Below are 17,920 nucleotides of genomic sequence, written 5' to 3'. Positions count from 1 at the left end.
CTGTGATAATCTGCCTAGATGAGGGCATCCAAAACATGTGAAGGTAGCAGTGAACCGAAGATGACACAGGCCGTCTCAGATTGCCTAAAAGCAATCACAATTCAAATGATAATTGAATTCACAACTTAGGCTACTCCATTGCAATAAGACGAATACACTCCGATTCTCTAAGTACTCAGAGACGATACGCTGCGCTAGTTCTATTGATTTCAAGAATATAGTGCAGTACCCTGAGAATACCACAGAAAGGTTGCTCTATTTAGGAGGAGAAGCTAGCATGAGGTATTTCTTTGATTTGGTCCTGTTTATTTACAAAGAACGTACAAAATCCTGTTTTTCTCAGCATGGCAGAAATCAAGCCAGGAAAGAGTGTCTGCTCATAGTTACAAGTTTCTTCCAGACAGGGTTCAGCCCCACAAGCTCTCTCCCCCTCTAGGGATTTCTCAGGGCTGCATGCCCAATGCTTATTCAGGCTCTGTCTGGCGCTGTCTTTGTTGCCTTCTCTGTGAGTTTCTCGGGTATTTCCAACTTACTTTCACAGACACACAAACCCTCACAAAACAAGAGTTGGCAAAACCCCTCCATCTACAAGCAATACATACCTCTTTTGCACTAAAGGCCACTCTAATTTTAAATTAGCCAGCACTACAAAAGAACATAACTGTTTCTTAACAACCATCTTAAATGGACACTCATCATGACCAATCCAGAATGCATGTATTTCCATACAAAAATTTTCCTTGCTTACCTAGGCTTAGGGTTATAGCACCCATCGATTAAACACAAATAAGCAAAGAAATAAGCAGTTACACCAGTCCTTACCCCACACACCATCCACACACCCTTCTCATCCTTAATTACTACCTTCCAAATCCATCAACCCACATCCTCCTTCTTCTCCCCACCCCTTCATTCAGCAAAACCAATAGGCACTTACTGGGTTAATTCCCTTTTGAACTAGCTTCCAGAAGTGGTGGGGATCCCCAGTTCCAGCTGAAGCCAATGGACCCTGCAAGTGATCTGCACCTCCGAAACTCAAACCCTGTATGCCCCTCTATTTCAATGAGTGACACAGGCTGCTGTAAATGTGTGCATACATAAATCAAGCATGGCAACTGAAGGCAGAGAGATAAGCACTCTACTTTTTCAGGAAGCTTTATGTGAGCAGGTGACCTGTCAGGGATTGCTCTATCTTTGGAGATAGTTGGTAAAAAGAGATTTAAGTAATGAAGTTTGTATGTGAGCACACAGGTGTATCAGACTTATGGTTGTGGTTAAGACTACTGCTTGATTATTATTTTCCCTTCAGGCCGCCTCCATATCCCTAGATATCAAGCCTTAGCAGCTTTATTGGCCAGGACAGGCCTCAGGTAGAAAATACTGGATACGGAGGGAGTCTTTTTAAGTGATCCCAGGGCTATTTGGCATGGGAATTAGCAGACCTGGCTACTGTTTCCACCTCTGCCACTGGCTTGAAGTGGGTCATTTAATTTCTCTACGTTCCTGCGTTCCTTCCTGCCTTTTGTATGGAATTTAAGCTCTTCCTGGCAGGGTTTGTCTCCAAGTTGTTGTATGCATCTCATCTAGCTGCATCATGGATCCCAATCTCCATGTTGGTCTCTTGGCATTACTGTAGCATAAACAACACCAGCAGGGAAGTCAGAGAGGCAATCTGGCAGCATCTAAAAATGGATGGATCTGACGGATTGGAGCTGTGTTGTTAGATAATCTAACCCTGGGAATTATTACATTAATTGTATTATCTTGTAGTACGCTATTTGGATGCCAGCGCTTCAGCTGCTGTAAATCAAAGTCAGTGGAGCCAGGTACCATTGCATCAGCTGATCTAGCCCCAAGTGTCTAATGTTAAAGAGTAAAAAGAAGTGTATGTCTGAGCTCTGGGTGTGTAGTGGAGATTTGGACTGTGCAAGAACTGTGCCTGTTCCTCTAAGAGCAGCGATTCTCAATCAGGGACCTGCGGGTGCCTTGAGAGCCTTTCCAAGGTGCTGCTGGGTGCCACTGTGAGGTGTGGAAACATGTTTCACAAGATAAACGCAGAGATTTCAAGTAGTGTTAAAAGTATTCTGGTGTGTCGTGGTCTTTCTGAGTTCTTTGCAACAGAAGAATTGCTCTAGTATTTTTTTGCAGTCAAAAAATGAGTGACAAGAGCTGGCATTTTCCAAGGGAGGCCTTGAGTCTGAGGGGGTTGAGAACCACTACTATTGAGGTATCCAAACAAATTTGAGGAAAATCAGTTCAACATTTTAAATGAGAGCAGAGCCAAGTGCTTCCTCTACAAAAGCGTACAAACGCTTTCCCAAAAATTGCACTGACAATTCAGTTGCCCATAAAGAACTGCTATGGCAAATCTGGAGACTCAATTCAATCCTTAAAGTATAAAACACATGGATGTTGTTCTGCTTGACGTGTACCCTTACTTATAGGCTTGCCCATATGACTGCAAGATAATTTATTTCGGTATTGCTCACATGCCTCTAATTTTGTTGTTGGTGCATGGTGAAATGTGAATGAAAAATTTTAAAAGGACATTGTTAAAAAAATGTATTTCAAGTTCTGAAAGCGATTCAAGGAGACACTGATGCAGTTAGCAGATTTACTTTTATTAGTAGATGTTTAGGACTGTGAATCCGAACAAAAGATGACAAAGCCAGTAGAGAAACGCATATCGCCTGAGCAAGGGACTAACATTAGAGGGGTGGGGGTGAGGAGGGGAACGCAACTAGGTTACAGGAGACATAATGTTAGCCATCTAAGCCCAGGGGTGGAAAGGAGCTAGAGGGACCTTCCTTGACTGGGAATTGAACCTAGGTCACAGCAGTGAGAGCATCAAATCCTGACCACTAGACCACCAGGGAGGCTAAAATATGACTATCTTCAACGATTCACTCTGCACGTTCCAGGGTCCAGAGAACTCTTTATTCTTTCAAAGCAAGCCCTGTGTTGATGGTAAATACAGTAATGGCTCGGCCAGGCCTACACATAAAATCTTTATAACCAAATTAAAATAACAGTGCATCTTGCACAAAAATGCAAAGTGGCAGCTGGGACCATACAAAATAGAGTTACCCCAACTTGTTTTATTCCCTGTGCTAGATGATGTCAAATCAAGAACATTGTCAACAGACACCTAACAAACTCATCACATGTGTGTGTGTCTAAGAGAGCCAGTGAAGGCAAGGCAGCTACATATGCATTTCAATTGACCTAACAGCTAAAGAAGACAAAAGACTCAATATGCATCTCAAGAGAAACTTGTAAAAGATACAGGAAAGGCGCCTTGTGACAAACACCCCCTGCTCACATTTCTCCCAACAAACACTGAATGTGTAGGGCGTTACAAATGTCTGGAGCTTGGGAAACAGACCCTCCCCTGTACAAGCTACTGCACATTTGCCCCATTGATATACAGATGCCTCAAAACAGGTTTGGTGACACCTCTAAGTATCCTGTCTGACTGCTCAAGACCCATCGCCTGTAAACTGGCATATAATTGCAGGGGTTGCAAAAAAAATACAGTCTTCACACCTAGACAAATCCAGAACAGGAGCCAGGCAATTAACAGTTGTGTTATGATGATGATCAACCTTTTCCTCCCTGTTTGTTTGAACTCTCATCCGTCAACCATCAAGGAAAAATGCTTTGAAGCTATACAATTAAACAGTATAAAAACTAAGCAGATTTGCCAGCAAGGTGTGTGCAGTCCAGACCAAGCCATCCTGCCACCCAGCCAACAAGTGAAGGATCCACACTTTGAGGCTCTACAAGAACTGCTTCCTGCCTGAATTGGGTAAAAATCTCCGTGCAGCTAAGATAATACTAAGGACTGATAGCTTGTTTTATATTGGGAAAGAGTCTTTTTCTGTTATTTAGTTTTGTAGCTTGTTGGTAGTTATTACAACAAGCCTTTCTGCTATTCATGAACCAAGTGTTGTGTCAATTCTCAGAGCACTAGGTTGAAAACCTGCTTTCTAGGTTCAACACCGGGGGATGTTATCCATTTTATTTAAGGAAAAACAAATAGTCAGCAATCTGTGGCCCCGTGGTATGAGTCAGGGTCACAGGATCCTGGGTGCATGCAGTGTAAAATGCCCTTCTTTCCCAGTGGACCTAGGGCCCCATTAAACTGTACCGCTGATCAGTCTGCCCTCCTGCTCTTCTCTGTGCTCACTGAAAACCAGGATCTTGTGCATTTGACTCTACTGCCAGCCCACAAGGACAGAGCAGAGTCCCCAGAGGGCGTAGGAACCCATTGTAAGTGCACTCTTCTTCCACATTTTGATATACTCTGGGCCTGTCAACCTTGCTAGCATCCCTTTTAAGAGACAGCTAAAGCGGTGAGGTCAGCAGGCTTTCCAGTGGATTAACAGAAAGCGAAGAAGCTAAGCTTTGGCCTCGCGGGAATTTTGCCAGTACCTGTCAGTAACCATCAGACAAATAAGCCTGAACAGCAAATAAAATAAACCAATATAGTATGTAGATGGAGTGAAAAGAATACAATTACCCCTTCATAAATGGCTCCAAACCCATGAGTGCACATTATGTGCCTATGGGAGGGGGGGTCATATGACCTTTGGGGGTTTTGTGTCACTGACAGCACAAGAGCAATCCTGTTATGTGGTTTGTAAATAATTTAACAGACCACTTTTAGCTTATCAGATGCACTTCCTCTTATTCCCCTGCTTCCGCCCTACCTAGTAGCTTATGACTAACTACGAATCTGCAACAGAGATCAGCAGGGCCCATGGTACAGAAGAACCAGCTGAACATACCCAGTAGGTACAACTAGCCAAATGCAGACAGGTTGCACTGGACTCACTAAAGAGATGAAAATGGCTGTGTGGTCCCTTTTCTCTCTCTAAGAGGGAGGAAAAAAAGAAAGGTGCCATGTGGACCAAGTGAGAACATTCCAGCGGAGTTTGGCTTTTGGGATTTATGAGTCACTTTTCTGGGCTGACCCGGACATCCTTCAGAGATTTTATGCTAGTCATTTATTTTATTTTCTTTTTTTTTAAACACAATGGGTCTGAACCAAAGCCAGCTGAAGTCAGCAGAAAGAGGTTCAATTACTCAAATGGGTTTTGGACACAGGCACAGCACATCAGTGCGTAGACTCCGATGATGATAATGTGCTCATTTAGCATTGCTCGTTCAGATCCCATGCCTAGGAGGCGGCAAGCCAGACCCCACAATTCTGCTTTTGAATCTACATGTAGTTAGACCACGTGATGTAGCAGAGCATCATCCGTTGACTCAGATTAAAAAACGAAACAAAACTTAGAACCAGAAACTGATTTTAAGAATTTATTCCACATTTCCAGTGAACAGAGAGCAAAGCTAGGCCCTGAGTGTCACCAGGACCTTGGCAGTACAACAACTCAGTTAAAAGTAGTTGATGATTCTTCTGAGCGACTGGATGTTTGTGCTCTGTCCTTGCCACTCGTTGAAGCTGCGGTACTCTCCTCTCTCCACTACGTACATACGGCCGCGGTAATTGGGTTCTTCATACAACACCCATCTAAAATGGAGAGGGCATGGATTAATCAAGAATAAAGTCTAGCAGTAAGAACCATCTTAGATCCCTTACTAGGCTCCTTTCTCAGTTTTTACTCAGGGAGTTAGACAGCACTTTTGCACTAACCACATCCCAGATGCATATGTTTTTCTTCCACCTAGGTTTTATTCTGGCCTGTCTGCCATCCTTTTTGGATTGAAAGCCTTTGCTATTGAAGACACCTTCTCTTTCACTTCAGTGCTGCCTTTTACCCTGTTGACAGCCACCTTGGATCCTTCTATTATTATTAATATTTACACTGGCATCTAGAGGCTACACCTGTGATCAGCGCCCCATCATATTATGTACTGTTTTTGCTCATAATATGAGAGCCCCCCCACCCAAAATAAAAAAATAGTGCCCCAAACAATCTAAATACACTTCATTTTCATAAATTGCCTCCTTAGTTATAAAAGTAACTTTGGTTCCATGTATCTTAGCCTTTAACATGAACTACCATTTTCAGAGGGATGATACTCAGCTGGATACATCATTTTACGTCTTTGATGACTTTGGTATGCTTCATCCTTCTATCTGCCTTGACAAAGCAAAATTGTTGCTTCGTGTCATCCTCTATGCTCAAGCTGAAATCCATGCTGTTTTCCCTTTGCTTCCCTTCTTCCATAAACTTAGCATCATCCTTGGCCACACATCTCCTCTGTTTGTAATCCACACTTTTCTCACCTCTCTGATACTACCTGTATACACCTGTCCCCACTCCTTCTCCACTGGAAACCTCATATCTGCCTCATCCTTCACGCCTCTTGCATGCACCCAAGGCTTAAATGGATCTAGGTTCTGAAAAGCCACAATCCTCTACATGGGAAGAATGCAAAAGGGTTTAAGGTCAAGGTTTATGCACTTATTTGAAATTTATCTTCTGTGTTTTAGTGAGCCTCAGGTCAGACTATATGGGTCCTTGTTTCAGACTCATCCCCAGCCACCTCATGTAGCAATAGAGCAACTACCAAATTCCAGCCATTTTACCTCTGTATCTACTCTACACCTGCTACCTGCTGGTAAAAGATGTGGTGGAATCACCATCTCTGACAATTTTCAGGAGCAGGTTATACAGACACTTGAGTGGGATGGTTTAGTTAGAGATGATCCTGCCTTGAGCCTGTGGTGTGACTAGATGACCTCACGAGGTCCCTTCGGCCCTACTTTCCTATGATCCTGTTATTTTGGCCGGTGCTATCCACACACCATGAGAGGGACAGAGATCTCATTCAGATGGTGCACTGTTTATTAGTATATACATCATCTCATATGTTAGCAGATGCATGACAACTAGATCCAAGGAGGTGACACTTCCCCTCTATGCGGGATTGTTCAGACCACAGTTGGAGTACTGCGTCCAGTTTTGGGCACCGCACTTTAAGAGGGATGTGGATAACCTAGAGAGGGTCCAGAGAAGGGCCACTCGTATGGTTAAGAGTTTGCAGGCCAAACCCTATGAGAAGAGACTGAGGGACCTGGACCTCTTCAGCCTCCGCAAGAGAAGGTTGAGAGGTGATCTTGTGGCCGCCTACAAATTCACTGGGGGATGCAGCAAGGGATAAAAGATGCTCTGTTCACCAGGGTGCCTCTTGGGGCAACAAGGAACAATGGTCACAAACTGACAGCAGATTTAATCTAGGTATCAGGAAAAACTTCTTCACAGTTCGAGTGGCCAAGGTCTGGAATGGACTCCCAAGGGAGGTGGTGCTCTCCCCTACCCTGGGGGTCTTTAAGAGAAGGCTGGATAGGCATCTAGCTGGGGTCATCTGACCCCAGTGCTCTTTCCTGCCTAGGCAGGGGGTCGGACTCGATGGTCTGTTGAGGTCCCTTCTGACCCTAATATCTATGTATCCCTTCATATAGCATCCAGTAAAGGTACCCCTGTCACACAATACAGTGGCTTTTCAGCAGCCCCAGCAACACTGCACAAGAATTGAGGAGAGAAAGTGAATATTCCTGTACCCAACTGATATAGTGCAGGGGGGAATAAGGACAGATATTGATGTAAAGGATATATTGTCAAGATGGACATGGGATACATGGAACTATAGGTCTTCCTAGAGGCAATTTGATCTAATGGTTAGGGAGTCCAGTAACCTGGTCTCTCTTCCTGGCACCAACCTGCTGCATGGCCACTTCAACCTCTGCTACTCATCCTTGCCATCTCAGAAATGGGGATGATTAGGCTTTCACCGCTCCATGAAAAGCAGCAAGTATTTTTACAAAAGCTGTGCCTGATCACAGGTTCATGCAGGACACAATTGAGTATAGAGGCTGCCAGATGTTTGCTGGAAGGTAACTGAGAGAAACAGCCTGCTTCAGGACTGCTTTAATTGCACACAGCATAATGTATGCTACGTTTCAGCCTCAATTCTCTGGCTGGAAGGAGCTGGGAACAGTCTGAAAATAAGACATTTGGTAAGGTGGTGGTTGAGAGAGCAGAGTGACTCAGTATCAGGACCCAGTCCTTCTGGAGTTTCAAAGGTAGATTGGCCTGATGTAGGACCCAGGGCTGTGCCAGGTACCCTCCTCATCTGGCAGGATGGATTTGTAACCAGGGGCCTTTGGGGGTAAGGCGGGGGGAGGGATGGCATGATCAGCTTTTGTAAGAATATGTGCTGTTACATGCACATATAGCGGTTACCATCCATGTATTTCATAGCACTTTGCAAAGGTGGGAAAGTCCAATTAGCCCCGTTTCACAGATGATGAAAATGAGACACAAAGCAGAAGCAGTCACACAGCAGATCTGTCAGAGCCCAGAAACATGGTGGCTTTCTGGATAACAGCCCTGTGCACTGGTGCAGAACTAGGAAGAGCCAAGCAAACCTTCTTTTACAGAAACCCTGCACCCTGTAGCTTTTAGGATGTTTTTCCTTCTCCGAGCAAGCAGTGAGCATGCAAACTCTCCCTAGCGAACAGCCCGGAAGGGCTCTCTCACCAGAACGACAGTCTCTGGGGAGCAGACCACTGCAGCTCCAGCCCAAGGCATGCTTGGATGACATGCCTTTTCAGAGTGCATCAGTCACGCACTGGCATGCGGCGCTTCTGAGCTGACCTGAGCTGCCATGACAAGAGGTAATGCAGCGTTTGATTATTCACAGTCTCTCAGCTTTCTACTGTTGCCCATTGCTATAAAATCCACATAAATCTGATGGCAATAATGAAGTCCTTAATGGAACACCTGGAGCCAGGCACATCTGCCTTAAATGAGAGAGACTCCTGCTGGACACGTAGTGCGGGAATGTGACAGCGCTGGGATTTCGGGAGTTTTACAGGGTAAACGGTTTTGAAAGAAGACACCATCATAAGGAGACTAAACGGTTTGTAGGTGGGAGATGAACAACAATATAATTTAGCCTCCTCCCATACAGAGAGATGCATCCTCGGGTGCGCACAGCACACCTTTGCTCCGACTTCTTTCAGCCACAGCTTCCTTTTCTTGGCTGCTACCCCTAAGCCAAGATGCTCTCTTGGCACGAAAACATCATGAGTAACCGGAGTCCCAGCTGTGCCTTGCACAAGCCAAGCACTTCCTGGCTCCGAGAGAGTCCTGCAGCTTTCTTCCCCGCCCCATCCCCCACTCCCGATGAAAACGTGTTTGTTTGTAATAGGAAACAGGGCACAATGACAACAGAAAAATAACCGGTGACATAACAAGAACAACAAACGTGCTCCCGAGAGGAGGAGACGCTGTTATTCCAAAAAGGCTCATTCCCATTATATGATGACAAATGCACAGACTAATCCCCTGCTCTCTTTCTTCTACATTGAAGGGAGGCGGGTTGTTCATTTGTCGGGTGCTTTGGGACCGTGAGAAGTGAGAGGGGCCAAAGAGGGTGTCCTTGTGGACACTGTTTTGCCAAGATGCCAGCAAGTATAGGTCTGGGCTCTCTGACCCAGGAGGTCCTGTACAGCCTATGTAACTAACTCTGAACAAGTCCAGTTTTATAGTGGGTTTTATGAAGAGCTGAAAACATTGGGGAGACAGGATCTGGCACTTACAAGCTCACAGGACATCAATGTAGGTAGTCTCACCCCCACCCCCTCTTGCTGTGGTATAGGCAAGTGGTACCCTTTTATCTTAAAAACAGGGAGAAGGAGGCACAGGGAGAAACTAAAGCCCAAACTGTTAAAACTGGGGACAGAAGCTAGAAATCTACATTTATAGGTTGAGGCACTGACTCGGGCGGTGATTTTTAGGGATGCTACTGAATTCAGTGCATCCCAAAGCAAGTCAACACCTCTGAGAACCAGGCTCTCCTTCAACACTCAGGCTTGAAGTCTGGGCCTCAGTGTCTTTGCCCAAGGCCAAGCCGACTCTGTATCTGGGACCAGACCCCAAGTTTCCTGACTCCAGTTCTGTGCCTTCACCACAAGATCACCCATCCTCTGCATAAGGAGAAGTGCAATGCCAGGTGCACACAGCTGTTGGGGGCACACGTGTGTGTAGTGGGGTATGGAGGACATGAAGAACAAATGACCTGCCTATACTGGCGAGTCCTGGCTAACCAGAGATTGGGACATTAGCACTGCAGTGCGCTGAACTCCGACGAGGCCACTTCTATAAGCTGCAGAGGCTGCAAGCAAGAGATGGGTCCCAAGCTGCCAGGAGAGGAAATCAGGCCAAATTCCTCCTCCTCTGATCTAGCTGCCAGAGACAGGAGGGAGTCTGGCAGTGGTCTTTTCCTGCCCCTTCCAGTCTCAGAGGGAGACCGGCAGGCTCATGATACTCAGCTTGCGTGGTATGTGCGGCTCCTGAGAAGAACAGTGCCCCAAGGGGCTGCCTGCTTTCCTGGGTCCTAAGGTCTGGCCCATTCATGTTATCACTCTAAGTCCTCTGCAAATGGTGGCAAGAAATGGAGCCAAAGCTGACCTTATGATTTATAGGGACTCACAGCTGCCAAGTGTGAGTGTATGGAAACAGAGCCCTGGGTTCCTCCCTTTTCAGGTCAGTCTGCCAACGTGGGTGTGGCTTCAAGCTGAGTTAGCTCCCCACTTCTACCCCCATGTATGCCCCTCATGCAAATGTTTCCCTGACCTCTGGTATCTGCCTTGCTAGAGATGAGCCCAACCCAACGCCCCTGCATCTGAACACTCCTCCCCCCGCAATTGCATGGTATGTGAGAGCCACATTAAATTCAGATTCAGTTTCTATAATGTCAGCCCTTCTCTAAGTGCCATGAAGCCAGGCTAGGGAATCTTACAGGATTTCTAGCTATGCCTGGGTAAGCAGGACCCATCTTCACCTTCATGAAGCAGGACCCATCTTCATGACCCTCCTACTCCTGACTGCACTCCCTCGACCCACAAGCATCGCAAGCCAGCACACTGTGAGCAAGCTTCACAGCTCACTAATAATACCCCCATAATGTCCCACTGACATGGCTCTACCTTAACCTGGAACAACATCTTTTAAAAAGAGTGGTCAGCTCTCCCTGCCAGATCATTTCTTAGGCTCTTTCTTGATACTGTGCCATAGGTCTCAGTTAGAGCTGGCTATGGCATTGATTTTATGAGGCAAATACTTGGGCATTCGGCTCCGGACTGAGGCGACCAGCTCATTTCACAGAGCCCATCAACCAGCCACCACATGCAGTCACTCTTTGCTCATCTAGGCTGGATTTGAACTTACTATCAAGGGGACAAACAGCTCCCCAATCACCATGCACCAGGGGTATCAAACATATGGCCCACGGGCCAGATTCAGCCCATGAAACCGTTCCCTTTCTCCTGGAAGCTGGGGCGCACGGCCTGCTGCAGAATTTGGGATCTCTGGGCCCTGATGAACATAGCCGCCTGTGGCAGGACCCCAGATCTGGATTGCCACCTGAATGTGGGTCCAGCCCGGGCAGAGCCCCGACAGTCTGGATCCAGCCCAGAGCCTTGGGTGAATGCGACGCCCCTGCCACAGACGATCCACTCCTACCTTTCCACTTGGCTATTAAAGAGTAGCAGTTCTCCAGCAAACGCAGGAAATAGTGACCCAGATACCCATGTATGATACTGAATGCCAGTAGCATAACTAGGGTTGGGTGGAGGGACACCTGCCCCAGGCGCCAAGTTAGGAGGGGCACTGGACGTGTCCCCCCCACACTGCCAGAGTCCGTGTCCCGACAACATTGCCCTGCCAGGAGCTTCAAGACAGTCCTCAACTCCTGTTGCTTTAAGAGCAACAGAGATGGAGTGGGCAATGCGTGCCCGCAGGAGCAGCCCAGCTGGGACTGTTTAGAAGATCCCAGGCTGCTGTTTCCTCACCCCTGCAACCCTGCTCTTGGACCCACATCCTCTCTACCCGGCTCTGGGAACTGCATGCTCTCCCCCACCCCACCCCCTCTTGCAGGGTTTGCCCAGGTCCCGACTTGGCTTGTTGCACCACTGCTGCATCCACTGCATTTTAGCTGATGGCTGACACTCCTTCAGACAACCAGTTTATTCTAAGATAAAGCTTTTGATGTTACCTCATTTTATCTGTTAAAAGGGAAGAGGTTTGCAAACTATGTCGATGTGGATGATTAACCTTTCCAGGAAGACTCGCAAGTACTTAGCAACTTTTGCAGATGTCAGGATTATTTAACTTACATTTAAACCCCAAACACATTAAATATAGAGATCAGAATGGCTGACCTTCCTCTACTTCCATAGGGTCAAGTCCTTTTCACACATCTAAACTTGTTAACAAATGACTAGTGGTCTCAAGAGACATGCCTGAGTCACCTTAAAGGAGGCAGAATTTTTAGAAAGTGCTGAGCACTCATCATTTAAGGTGTTTCAAGCTTGGCACCCAAAATTTGAAGTAACCAGATAACCAGTCACTTTGGAAAATATAGGCTTGGCTAGTATCTTCAGGCCTGATTCAGCTCCATTGATATCAATAGGGAGCTTTCTATTGTCATCAGGTTGTCGATGTGTAGCACATAGTAGTCAAATCCCCCTCTTTCTTCACAGGATTTTTTCAAGGGATCCATGTCCTTTGAGGTTACCATGCCTTTCATTAGAAGGATATCTGAGGAGGAGGTAGTTTCACTGGATTTTAAGAGAGATGACAAGCAGTTATGCTCCTTTAATGCCCGCGGGTTACTCACGCTCCATCTCCATAAACTTTGACAGCATTGACACAGTTCTTGCTCCATCCTCGGCCTTGCAGGAAAGAGCAATCCTCAGTGAACTCCATGGACTGCCCTCCAAACTGGCTCCCCTCAAATATTTCAATTCTGTAATGTTCGCCGTGCTGGGGACAAAGGATTTGAGTAAACCGAAAACATGCATCAAAATGATTCCTCCTGCTTTTATGCGATAAACACAAAGGAAGTAGGGGTCTTTGTTATGGAAACGTAAAAAACAGTCTAACCATCATACTGCCGACCCACAAACACATGGCACGTACCACGGAGAAGTACCTCCCTCCAAGCATGCAGGTGTCTCTCACAAATGGCTTTCCACACCAAAATATATACAGGCACATTGCTCCATCAAGCGCATGACTGCAAACGTCCATGCACCTCCACAACCACTGTTCGCATGCAAACACACTGCTGGTGTGAGACGTCTCAGACATATCTCACAGCTACGCTCCCCCCCACAAAAAACAAATACCTTGACACCCTTTCCAAAGACACATGCCACACAAGTAATAATTCAAACTGAGCCCCATACCATAGGGGTGCCCCAAATGAGCCGTGGCATCCAGACCATAGGGCTCCCCACAAGCCAGGAAATTTGGCAGTGGGGGACCAGTGGTTATCCCTCCCTCACTGCCAGATGTCCAAGTCCTGCACAGAGGCGCTAGGACCAGGCTGAGCTATTGCTGTATGGCCAGATTTGGCCTGGGGCTGACCTGTTACTGCCTGGCCTGCACCCCTTCCCTGTATAGTCATGTGCCAGATTGGGCCCATCGACTGGATCCAGCCCTGGCACCACCCAACCAGCCCATGGGGTGAAAAGTTTGGGCACCACTGCCCTAGAGCATAAATACATCCAAAAACCCCATAGTGCTACATAGAAAATACCTCATGAACAAAAGGGTAAGAACACCATGCAAAAAAAATAAACAACAAATCCAAAATACACAGAGATATTATATTATTTCCCTAAAATCATTCAGGTTCAGTCATATCTGTGGTTGCTTGCACAAGATGTGCTTTTCTTGAATAAGGAAAAGGGGAGGGGAGGGAAGAAATACCATGATTGGAGTATTAGTTATGTGAGTCCTTGTGGGTGAATTGAGGTCAATTCCTTTGGGGAAATGTTGCTGTGTTTGGGATGGAGTTAGCAGAAGAGGTATTTTTTTTAGCCAGATTCAGAGAATACCTAATATATTTTACATATAAGCATCATTAATGCAGGAAAAAGCTACGCTGGAGTGCCAAAACGCCCATAGCATTCATTCTCCGGCGGTGGAATCTCAGATACCGTTCCTGACCAAACATTCCTCAGTGCATCTGAACTGCTGGCATGCTTTAAACCTCTCACTCATATCTAATGGGAAAAAATGACAGGGCTCGGGGCCAGAATGGAAGGAAAGCGTTCACGGCTGTGGGCACATTGAGTCTCTTCTATGGCCGGAGTCAAGACTCTGCAGTACATACACTCATATGCTTCTTGTGGCAGGCGGACCACCTACCCCAGGTACCACTCCGATGCCCTTTCCCCCACCCTGATCTGCTGCTCTGTGCTTTATGTGCCCTGCCTGATTTACTGCTCTGCTTTCTGCTCCCTGCCCTATTTGTCGTGGTGTTCCCCGGTCCCCCTCCAGTCTGCCAGGGGCCACACACAGAGGCTGCTGTGGCACACGTGCTGCCCCTGCTTTAGGGCACTCTTGGAAGTCAGCAACAGGCACTATGCGGCACCCACAAAGAAGGAAAAAATCCATTAACACTAAGGGGAAGTGATGGGGTCATCTGGTGGGCCACATGTTCAGCGCATGCGATTGTACAAGATGGATAAATGCATCCCTCATTTTTCTCCCATGCACAATATCAAGAGACTATAAGCCCCAGGCGCACATCACGGAAAGAGGTCTCAGGGTACCTCTGAGTAGGATCCTCCAAGCACCCACCCCCAGAGCCTCATAGGAGAGACATGCCAGTCTACGTTAGTTAGTACAGCTCCCACTGGTATCTTCCCACAGCACTTCAAAAGTAAAGAAGAAATAGTTCCTTCAGCAGCTGTGCTCCCTGGCTGATGAATCCCTGTGGGCGAGGCTGAACTCAGATTTATTTTATGGGGAACAGGGTCTCTCCTCAGGGGATCTGTTCAAGGAGAGGCCCCTATGGACACAATCCAGCTTTAGCTTGCTGGATGCTAAACAACCAATGTACTGGACTTCCCATGACCTACATGTGAGCCATGGCCTGATTCCTAAACTGGAGAGCAGCACGAGAGCTTTTATCTGCATCTCTGCCTGTTTTTAGCTCATGTGCTATTCGTGTATGCGTGCACAAGACCACGTGCCTATGTATACTCGTGTATCCCACTTCCCTGTTCCCTTTGGGCTAGACCAGTGGTTTTCAACCTGTGGTCTACGGACCCCTTGGGGTTCACAGACTATGTCTATGGGGTCCGTGAAAGATGACTACAATCAATCAAAAGTATGTGAATGCCTACACTTACAATTCAAAGGGGTCCGCGCCGCCATTTGAAATTTCCAAAGGGGTCCACAAACCCAAAAAGTTTGAAAACCACTGGACTAGGTTTTATACAAAAACAAAGGCAGCCACAAACCAGCGAGACTTGGTGGTTTATCAACCTGAAAGTAAAAATAACCTCCCATCCTCAGGATAAATCTCTTCAGTCATTCTCCTGCCAGGCGCAAACGAAGACAAAACCAACTGGAAAGAAAAAAAAACTAGATACATGTTCGCCAGTTCTAAATCTTCGCAATTAAACTGCCTCCTTTGAGTGTGCCAGTTCCCTGCTCAGCTTTCATCATGATATTTTTGCTGCTGTTGGGGGCGTTTGATCTGGGTTGTGGTTATTTTTAATCCAGGGACGCCCAGACTTTGAAACACGGTGAGGTACCTGGGCGAATTAGCCAAGAACCTAAGAGCTGCCCGCAGCAGTGTCTACTCTCCACGCTGCACATTAATACCAGTTGCCAGTCTTCCTGCGTCCCTAGCTGGCCAGCCAGCATCATTAGGAGTTCAGTGCATGGAGGAGAAAGCAGAATACTGCAGCTCAGATCTACCCCGTGCACAGAACCTGGCCCTTCCTTTGCATGTCAATATTTCATAAATATTCAACATTAAAAATAAGTGCATGTGATGATGCTCAGGGGCATTACTAAAACCACAGAGAAATGCTTCCCTATTAGAGCTGGTGGCAGGCAGATGCAGAACACAAGTTTTCTCTTTGTCCTAGAAAAAGGGGAAATGGTTACACGATGCTGTTTTCTTTTTAACTCTTACTTCCATAGGACGCATTGTCTCACAGAGACTTACTTAGACACGAAAAATACAAGCACAGACATGACCCTTTCACCCAGGTATTGCAGCAACAGAAATAACCCTTTTGGAAACCAGTGGAAAGTTGGCACTAACCATCCCAACAGGCCTGCAGGAGCCCATGTGGTCGTTGTGGGCGTTCCAGCGAAAGAAGTCAGGATACTCCCCGTGCTCCAGGACATACTGCTGTCCGCGGAAGTCAGGGTGATCGTAACAGATCCAAGCTCCGCTCTGGACACTGATAGAGTTTACGCGGTTCATGAAACCTCTATCCTGGAAGTTATCGCAGTCCCCAGTGACCTCTAGCTTTCTGCCCGTGAAGTATTTGCCCTCATAGAAAATGATCTGAAGTGAAGAAGAAGAAGATGCAGTGTCGCAGGACATGCAAACACGGACAGCTTATCCATCCCATACACTGCTATTCTCAGCTGAAGGGGGCTTCTCACATTCATTCTGTATCCAACCAGATGCTATTGTCACTGGAGGGTTTGTTGTAATGAGGAGCACAGCACATCCCAAGTTTTCAACACTACACATGGTTTTTGTGCAACCTCTTGTGCGCTTATAAATATTGCTAACATAAATGTTTACACAAGAAGCGCAGCTATCAAAATACAGCCGATGATGTTGCTTTTCTTCCCACCTCTTTTCCTAATTTGCTTCCACTTCTCCACACTCATTCCTTACCGTCTCATCATACAAATGTCACTCTGTGTTATCCTAACCTAGGAAAATGCCTCCTCTGCCTACAGAGAAGTCTTTGGCCTGTGCTGAATGAAGACTAAGCAGCCTTTTTGTTTTTACTTACTTTTCCCGAATACTGAGACATTTTCAGCTGGATGCCATCCAGTGCCAAAGTAGAAGCCAAACCAGAAATGTGATGAACACCTCTCTATATATCAGTGAAGGGAGACAAGGCTGGTATCGCGAGGCCAGTTTAACAATGCAGCAGGAATAGAAGGCTTTACAATTCATGCTTACCAGACAGAACCTCTCCGCTCCGGCACTGCTGAGTCCAGAGTTTTGATGTAGCGCAGACAATTTAACAAAAGATCTGCTTGGCAGGGATTTGATGCATTAGCGATGCACATTTAGAGCTCCTTTTGGAAGACTTTTTTTTTTATTTTTTAGAACAGACAACAAGGAAGTAAGAAAAAAGGCGGCTGCTCTGAAGGGTAGCACTTCTGGCTCATTTCTTTTCTAAACGCCTTGTTTTTGGTTTTTTCCAGCCAGTTCTCACTGGTTGAAGCCAGACAGCCAAGCACACTTAGAAGACTCCTTAACAGCAGTACTTTGCACTTTGTCCATCAGAAGAACTGTTTCTTGTCCATCCTGGGAAAATTGTTAGATAGCAGCGCTGTAAGCCAAACACCTAATTCCCTCTGATGCATAAAGCTGCACAGTGTTACTGGGTTTTTATTTGAGCCAATATGTCAGCAGAGATGCAGCTTGGCACCAAGATGCACATACACAACTGAGGATTAAAAGGGCTTCACACATTGGCACCATGGACTGCTTGAGTGACAATTTTCACCAATGTGATCAATAGGGCTCCACCAGCCTGTGGCTTCATATTCTATAATCCAGAGTTTTCCTAAAAGTAACCGGCACAAAATCGCTTATTATTTTTCCCCTTTGTATTACAACAAAACCTTAAGGCTCCAGCCCAGAGCAGGGCTCTAGAAAGAGAAGGTCCTGCCTCCAAGGAGCTTGCAGTCTAAATAAAAGAGACGGACTCAGTATGGAAGTGGAAGCAGAGACACAAACCGACTGACCCATGATCACAAAAGCCAGTGGCAGTCAGGGGCAGAGCCCAGGACTCCTGACTCTTAATCAACTGCTCCAGTCCCTAGACTGTGCTATACACTTTCACCTATATTTGCCTCTCTCTTTCTGATGCATAAGA

General features: G+C 46.4%; 1 protein-coding gene across 1 annotated transcript; it reads right to left on the bottom strand.

Annotated features, from left to right (window-relative positions):
• Positions 1–5,309: 5,309 nt before the first annotated feature.
• CRYGN (crystallin gamma N) lies at positions 5,310–16,505 on the bottom strand. The gene is made up of 3 exons (XM_006273545.4): positions 16,111–16,505; positions 12,658–12,803; positions 5,310–5,536 (listed from the first exon to the last, which is right to left on the bottom strand). Exons 1-3 carry the CDS (start codon positions 16,396–16,398, stop codon positions 5,401–5,403), a joined length of 570 nt encoding a protein of 189 aa, XP_006273607.2. The 5' UTR covers positions 16,399–16,505; the 3' UTR covers positions 5,310–5,400.
• Between the last annotated feature and the right edge of the window lie 1,415 nt (positions 16,506–17,920).

Source organism: Alligator mississippiensis, chromosome 5 (genome assembly GCF_030867095.1).
Source record: "Alligator mississippiensis isolate rAllMis1 chromosome 5, rAllMis1, whole genome shotgun sequence".
NCBI lineage: Eukaryota > Metazoa > Chordata > Crocodylia > Alligatoridae > Alligator > Alligator mississippiensis.
Note: the sequence above shows the minus strand (reverse complement) of the source record. Positions and strands in the feature narration are given on the sequence as shown.